General features: G+C 43.6%; 1 protein-coding gene across 1 annotated transcript in view; it reads right to left on the reverse strand.

The window, feature by feature from the left end:
• The window catches only part of LOC135105986 (reelin-like), a 51,257-nt gene extending 45,388 nt beyond the window's left edge, over positions 1 to 5,869 (reverse strand). Inside the window, exons 1-6 of the mRNA XM_064014726.1 lie at positions 5,741 to 5,869; positions 2,763 to 2,852; positions 2,098 to 2,175; positions 1,340 to 1,664; positions 1,043 to 1,152; positions 635 to 756 (exon numbers count right to left, since the gene is read on the reverse strand). Of these exons, the coding sequence (XP_063870796.1) occupies positions 635 to 756; positions 1,043 to 1,152; positions 1,340 to 1,664; positions 2,098 to 2,175; positions 2,763 to 2,852; positions 5,741 to 5,749 (734 nt within the window). The 5' untranslated portion in view covers positions 5,750 to 5,869. The remainder of the gene's footprint in view (positions 1 to 634; positions 757 to 1,042; positions 1,153 to 1,339; positions 1,665 to 2,097; positions 2,176 to 2,762; positions 2,853 to 5,740) is intronic.
• Between the last annotated feature and the right edge of the window lie 2,757 nt (positions 5,870 to 8,626).

Here is an 8,626-nt window from a genome sequence, read left to right on the forward strand (position 1 = left end):
AGTTTTCAGTTTGCTACAGGACATGAATCAAACTTTCAGAATTGAAGGTTCACCTAAACAATATCTTCCCGCGACGGCAAGCGTGTGTGTGTAAAAATATTGTTTTACAAGGATGATAAACCACGGGCTTTTCTTAGAACGCGCTCGGTAAAAAGCAGCTACTCTTAATCAGAAGAGCGTGGAAGAAAAGCAGAGGAAGAAGAAAAAAAAAGAACTCAGAGTAACTCCTTCTTCTAAGTGTCCAGGGCGGCGCATCGTAGGTTATTACGGCCTCAAGTCATCCTCTTGTAAAATTAATTAAAACAAGGAGCTTATTATGAATCAAAATCACATATTGATGTAATCAATGTACTCCAAGCACTATGAAACAATATAAACAAAAGCTCCATGTCAGATGTAAAATGGGCGTTGTAGTTTACTGCGATAAGAGTAAAGTGTCACCAACCTCCCTACAACTATCTCTCTCACGCCCCAACCACCACCACCCTCCCACAGCTGTCTCACCCATGACCCACCCACTACCACCCGCTCATAGTTGTCTCACCCACGGCCCATCCACCACCACCCGTTCACAATCGTCTCTCCTCCGTCCCACCCACATGGAACTGTGCGAAGGAGATACCAGTTAACTTACAAGAAGGCGACGCATCCGGTGCCAGAGGGAGGCGCCATCCACAGGAAGGAGAGGTGGGAGCGCGGGCGTCTGGAGATGTGAGAGTGGAGCACAGCACACGCCAAGCCCTCAGGTGCTCCGCCCTGCCGTGCAGATACTGGGTTAGGAGAGCGGTTGCTGCTGGGAGTGATGGGTCAGGCAGACAGACAAACAAACAGACAAACATTCAGGCAAACCATACATACACTGAGGTGCACATGTGGTTGTCAGTCCTCATTTTAGGCAAAATTCAAATCCGAAAACCAGCAGGAATGGACATTTCAGATGCATTCTTGTGGCCCAGCACGTTAATGGCACTTGCAATAGTGCCAACGGGCACGTGTGGATGCGTCCTTACACACACACACGCACAATCACACACACACTCACGTGTAGGGAGGCGGGCAGAGAGAGGTGGTGAGCGGCGGTGAGTTTCTTTGTGAAGGCGTGCACCCCGGTCACTAGCAAGCCGTCAAACAGCACGCTGGAGGTGATTGTCACTGCAGAGAGACAAAATGATTAGGAGAGCCGTTCAGGAGAGGACCAAAGAGAGTCTTGTTACTTCTGCTGGTAGATCATAAGCACTGTCATGAACATTGTGTTGGCAAGCGGCCTCATGCTGTGCCGCCCCAGAGGTATCGCACGAGATCACACTGCATGCCTACGAGTATTGATGCAGGGACCAACCTTCGTACACCGAGTGTGGCTCGTAGCCGTCTCTTGGGTCCTTCCGGCCAGCAAACTCAACCTTCAGCGTCACGTCTTCCTCCCCTAGACTTGAAGGTTCTCCCGTCTGCGGGTACTGGCACATGAAGAAGAACGGCGAAGACACTGGACCGAAGAGGCTCGCATCCCTGCCTCCACTGGCCGCCACGCCACCAGCCGCTCCGCTGTCAGCATCGATGGGGTTTATTCCGTGCAGACGGCTGACATCGATCACACTCGCTTCAGCTTCCTCTACAGGGTCAGGTTGAACAACAATGGTCTCCGTCGGTTTGCCTCCAGTCAGAACCTGGCGATGAAAGAGGTTTACAGGCACTTGGTACTGAGATGGATGACATTCAGGTCATACAGGCCTCAGGTCAGATGATCCCCAAGACAGATTCGGCCTGAGTCCCAGAAAGCTTCATGATGTTTGGTACTCAGGATGTTTGATACCCAAACCACTGGGGCCCCAAAATGTGTCTTGACTCAAACGTTTTTACCACAGGCTTGCTGAAGGTAACATGTAGATACAGACACACTGATATAACGTTCACCAACCTATCCATCTACCATTCACTCAACCACTCAACCAAATTCATCCATCCATCCACCCACTCAAACCCCACCCATCCACAACCATGTAACGTATTATTATTATTATTATTATTATTATTATTATTATTATTATTATTATTATTATTATCATTATCATTATTATTATGAACAGTGGCCACACTCACTTGGTCTTCATGTACAGAGTCAGGCTCGGCAGCAACGGCCTCCACTGGTGGGCCTCCAAAGAAGCCCCCAGTCAGAACCTGCCGGTGAAAGACCCTGTAGGTCAAGCTACACCAGCAGCATTATTACTACTTTTATCAGTAGTAGTAGTAGTAGTAGTAGTAGTAATATTGTTGTCATTAATATCGTTATAATTGCCATTACTATTATTATCATTATATTCATTATTATTGCCATTGTAGCAGCAGCAGCAGCAGCAACAACAACAACAACAACAACAACAACAACAACAAAACACTTCCATTAACTTTAACATTGCCAGAACTATATCATTACCTTCACTACCACAGTTACCATCATCCTAAGAAGAAGAAGAAGAAGAAGAAGAAGAAGAAGAAGAAGAAGAAAGAAGAAGAAGAAGAAGAAGAAAAAGAAGAAGAAAAAAAAGAGAAACAACAACAACAACAACAACAACAACAACAACAACAGCAGCAGCAGCAACAACAAAGCCGACGACAACGACAACGACAATGATAACTACAAGAGCAAGAAGCAAGGTAAGTGGAAGATTTATCCCCTCTCACCACCAAGTTCCTTATCTCCTACCCATTCCATTAAAAAAGGCTGTTAACTAGACTGCCTAAATCTGTTTTCCCTTGCGACTCACCGGCTTGGGGATTAACCCACCGATCCTAGGTTCATCTTCCAACCCCGCACACCGCACCGCTGCCGCCACCACTACCACCAGACACCTCACCTGTGGGCAAAGAGTGCTGTTCAGTGTCATTGACATGCCCAGTATACCTCATCCCCTCATCGCTTCTATCCTTCCCTTAACTCAACTCTCAGCCTTTCCTTCAACTTTGCTTGTAACCCATCTCATATTAATCTTACCTATGTTTGTCTTTCCTTTGTAGGGAAGCCACAAGAGGCCGTCGGGCCTCCAAGCGGCAAATCTTGCATGAAACTTACCTATCTATTTCAACCTGTCATCCTCATCCAATAAATTTATCTGATCTTCTTTTAATGTTCCTTAATTACTAACAACCTGATTACTGAGTTTATCTTATTTAACTATCCCCAAGATTGTGACGACATCTTCGGAAACAATAGTAACTTTAAAAGTACTCAAGATGTCTTTATCAAACTATCACCAGAATCATGAAGACCTCTTCGAAAACCTGGATAGCGTTAACAAGTCTTTTAAAAGTACACGAGACGCTCAAATGTTTGTAAATACAGTCCTCTAATCCTAATTGATTATGGTGTAATTAAAGGCGGGGAGACGAGAACACGACAACGCACTATGCAGTCAGTCCATCCTGCCCGAGTCTCTCCCCCATCCCCGCCCTCACTGGAGGACACAGGCACTCTGCTTCCGCTCCGCCACCGCCCTCGTCTCCTACCGCACACGCTTATCCCCAGCTGACCCTGGCGTCCACACGCCCATGAATGCCCTTTGTCTTGACTAGACGCCATATATGCGCAAAAAAAAAAAAAAAAAAATAAAATAAAATAAAAATAAATAAATAAATAAATAAATAAAAATAAATAAATCAATAAAATAAAATAAATAAATAAATAAAATAAAATAAAGTAAAAAAATACATTAACATTGTAATAAATAAATAAATAAATAAACAAAAAATAAACAATGCAGAATAGTATATAATATTGTGTTGTGAATAATGAAGTATTCTGTCATGAATGTTGAATGAAGAGAGACATTGGAATAAGAAGGAAAAGACGAGAAAAACTGTTCGACACTTCAGAGAGAGAGAGAGAGAGAGAGAGAGAGAGAGAGAGAGAGAGAGAGAGAGAGAGAGTGAGAGAGAGAGAGAGTTGATAAATGTTAAAATGCAAAGAAATATAAGTCACGAATCGATAAGATGGATGGTTATGATATGTGTGTGAGCTCCCCAACATTCCTCGCCACAGCCACACAGTACTGAGCCATACATTCCCCTTCTTACCTTCCCCCTCCCCAATTCCTCACCATCACCTCCACTATACGGCAAAACACACCTCTTACCCTCACCCTCCCTCAGCACATCACCTAAGATACATTAATATATACCCCTCTTTGCCAACACTCGTAACTTTAACATGCCTCTTCTCTACTGACACCCTTCCTAACCAAGCACAACACTAACAAAACTGCACCGCATATCTCCTTTATCACCATCGTCCCTCACCACACTGCTACTCTTCACACAATACTGCACACATAACTCACTCAGACAAACTCGCAGGCTGTGCAATTTTCTGCTTTCCCCTAAGATCAGTCCCACTCACTCAGGCAAACTGGCCAGCTCTGGAATTCTCTGTCTGTTGCTGTTGTCAATGTTATTCACTCAGGCAAACTGGTAAGCTTTGCAATTTGCCTGTTTTTGATACTAGTGCTTCTCACTCAGGCATACTGGCAAACTGGAATTCTCTGCTTGTTTCTGATTTTCTCCCTCGGACGACATAAAATACGCATTAGTGTTTGATCATAATAATATTGACCATAATAATATAGAGTGTGATATTTCTAAACTTTCTAGGAGAGGCGTGAGGACTGGATATGATGAGGCATTACTAACCACAAAGAAACTCTCAGGAAATGGAATAACAAGACGCAAACACATCAAAACAAGGGCGCTGCAAAAAGGCTGTCACATCTACACGAGGCCGAGAGCTCCATTCAACGCACACCTGCCTCTCATGAACATCCAGTAATAATGTCACCTCTTTCACAAGGCCAGTGCAGCATTCCACCTCTGTCTTCACATAATTATTGTCGACTGAACTGAAGGATTGTGCATTCTAACACACTTTTGTCTTGCTTCTTATCATTCCTTTCTTCGGTGACAATTGTATCAAGGCGCTCTGTGGCAAGGCGAGAGTCTCCGTGAAGGCGTCTCTTAAAATATCCTGCATGTGCCGCCATGGGGCCGACCATCTAAGTTTCTAGAGTAGAAAGGGATGAACATGCAAGTCCCGAAACAGAAGGATTAATGCTAAAGAAGTGCCTACCGGCGTTATTGGCGATTAAAAAAAAAAATTATGAATGTTGGCAGTCTATACTTGGTATTTTCTGTGAAAAATTGTTGCCGCCAGTAAAGACTGAACAAAAGAGAAGTGGCACCTGATGAACATGGAGTAACGTATATGTTTAATTATCTGGTTTAAATATTATGATGTATTTCTTCAGGACGCAGTAAACTGCTCACTTTACTTCCTCCAAGACAAATAACTCAGGGCGTCAATATTTGAGTACTGTGTGCGTATAGTAGCATGGTTCGCTCAAGTGGCGTCGAGCGCGATAAGGCGCATGAAGTCCCAAGCCTGAGGCCAGCAGGCACGTTCAGGATAAACTGGCTTTCTCACTTCATTTCCGAAAAAAATAAAACTGAAAAGGAAACTTTCCTCTTTTAATGTAATGTTCCCCACTCCACATTGCTGCTACCAAGAAGCTATTGCCTTGCAAGACCACTGCTGAGAGGCTCTGTGTGGGTGCCACCCTTCTGCTTACTAATGAAGCAGAAGGTAACATTGAAGTGTCATAGATTAATACCGCAGGAACTTTTCTTCAACTCTCACTAAAAAACGATGGTGGCCAGCCCTTGGGCATCGGCCAGGCGGCAGTCAGGCACTACTCACGCCGAGCATCGCGACAGTGAGGGAGAGTCGCTTGCAACTGCCCTCTCACACCTCCTCTCTCATCAATAGCACACTCCAAACTGGAGCGGCTGTCCTGCTGTCGCATGCCGCCCGTCACGCTGCCCTCAGCCCTGCACTTCACGTTACAATTGTGACACCCTTACCTATTTTTTAATGTGTCGTTACGCTCTGCCAGGGCATCGTGGAGCTTTGCTTGGAGATTAATGGGAAAAATGGACAGAAAATCAACACATAGCAGTGGATGATGAGAACAGAGGAGCAGCCAGGTAACAAATGCACATGTAATAAACAGTCTCACGAAGAGCCTGGTTGAACACTCTCTCTCTCTCTCTCTCTCTCTCTCTCTCTCTCTCTCTCTCTCTCTCTCTCTCTCTCTGTGTGTGTGTGTGTGTGTGATTCTTATTCAGTTCATTGGTCAGACCTCATAAGAAATGTGGAGCACTATTTCACATCAGTCTACACAAACACAACCTTCCTCACCAGTATTTGATGACTTACAGATACATATTGCCTTTCAATTTATTTAAAATATCCTGGACTCTGCGGTCAAGAAACATACAAAATTATTTAATATATTTATACTAATAGACGGAATTAGTGAACAAAAATTTTCCCATCTGGTCTTATCCAGGGGAGCTCTGGAATATGTCGGTGCCTGGACTGGCTCATTGTACACCAACACAGCATGCTATTCATATAATAATTTAGCATCTTATTCGCTATTTTTTTTCTTTAGGGACATTCTGGTACCCTCTTCATGTCACTGGCAATCTGCTGTTATTTCTTTTGAATTAAGCGAAGTTCATTCTTGATTTTGTCTTAGTTTGGTTAAGCCAGCCACCTTCCTTATCAAATAAAGACTTGAGGATCATTCATGTACTGCATGCACGCACCATCCTGACACTGCTGCTCCAATGAAAGACCCAGTGATCTTTAAACCTTTGTTCCACAACGCTTTTCAGCCACACAGGGCAAGGCACCACCTGACACAGCCACATTCCTGAAAATTTGACGAACCACACTTGTTTGACATATCAATTGATATTGTTCTCCTCTAATTTTGGATAATCCTTTTGCCTCTACTCTTTAGGGAATGGGACCTTTAGTGGGCCTCTTATTTCTGCCATTCTGTTGCTCTTTGCCAGAGGCCCTCTTACATAAAAAAAAAAAAAAGTAAAAACGGATCTGACCTCTTTGAGCCAGGCAAAAGTCTTCAGGCCAGGAGCATTCATGCGCCACAGACGCTAACACGTGACAGGACCATATTCTGAAACGCTTCTGTACCGCACCCTCACTATAGGCAAAAGTTGAAGTGATACGGATTTTTATTATTAGCGGGAGAAACACTCTTTTGAACCCAGCAAATCATCTTTATGGCCTTTGAAAACAGTCGTGGTGAGAGAGCTAAGTGTATCCGAATACGAGCAATAATAGACTAACATTTGTGGTCCTCCATTGTTGTCTAATCCAGTAACTAACAATCTTTACTGCAATATCACGTGTTCCTGTGGACACAGCACATGCTCTAGATATCTCCTGTGCAAAGTATTCTAGTCCCTCATAACACCATGTCGTGTGTGTGTGTGTGAGAGAGAGAGAGAGAGAGAGAGAGAGAGAGAGAGAGAGAGAGAGAGAGAGAGAGAGAGAGAGAGAGAGAGAGAGCGTTGTAGTGGTGTGCTTAGACCGATAATATATCAAGCTGGTGCACGCGGCGGTCAGTCTGCACTTAGAGACATTTGGGTCACCCTACTCCAAATGTTCACTTTCGCAACACTCGCCTCCTTTCTCCCTCCCTCCCCCTCTCTCTCTCTCTCTCTCTCTCTCTCTCTCTCTCTCTCTCTCTCTCTCTCTCTCTCTCTCTCTCTCTTTCTCTCTCTCTCTCTCTCTGTTTGGCTATATTTGTGTGATTTTTGTTTAGTTTGTTTATTTATTTCGTGTTATTGTCTTGATTTGCTTATCATTATTGTTGTTGTTGTTGTTGTTGTTGTTGTCTCCCTATCCCAGCTCCACCACCATCACTACCACTACCACCACCACCACCACCACCTCTACCTTCTCTTTCATCCCATTACTTTCTAAACTAATATTTCTGCTATTACCTCTTCCGATTCCTCCTCTCCTCTCTTTTTCCCTCTGGCACTCCTCTCTCTTCCTCCTCTCTCCCTTTAATCACCCTCTTCTTCTCTCTACCTTCCCTCTCCCTCTCCCCACCACCACCACCACCACCACCATCACCACCACCACCTCCTTCTCCTGCACCGCCAAATACTTTTAACCAGTATTTCTTGTATCACCTCCTCAGATCCCCCTCTCTTGCTATCTCCATCACTGTCTATCTATCTCTATATATCTCTGTATCCATCTACTTATCTACCTATCTACCTATCTATCAATTTACGTATCTATATCTATCTATCTGTCTGTCTTTATCCATCCATTCATCCGTCCATCCTTTAGTCTTTCTATCCATTAATCTGTTTATTCGTCCATCTGTCCATCTATCTATCTAAATATCCGTTTATTAATCCATGTATGTATTTATTCACTGATCCATCTTCACATCTATCCATTCATATTTCCATTCATTCATTCATCTCTCTCTCTCTCTCTCTCTCTCTCTCTCTCTCTCTCTCTCTCTCTCTCTCTCTCTCTCTCTCTCTCTCTCTCTCTCTCTCTCTCTCTCTCTCTCTCTCTGTATGTGTGTGTGTGTGTGTGTGTGTGTGTGTGTGTGTATGTGTGTGTTCTGGTGCATAGGAAATTATAATTGGAAAGTATTATTATTATTATTATTATTATTATTATTATTATTATTATTATTATTATTATTATTATTATTGTTAGTAGTAGTAGTAGTAATAGCAGCAG

Source organism: Scylla paramamosain, chromosome 12 (assembly GCF_035594125.1).
Source record: "Scylla paramamosain isolate STU-SP2022 chromosome 12, ASM3559412v1, whole genome shotgun sequence".
NCBI classification, from domain to species: Eukaryota; Metazoa; Arthropoda; class Malacostraca; order Decapoda; family Portunidae; genus Scylla; species Scylla paramamosain.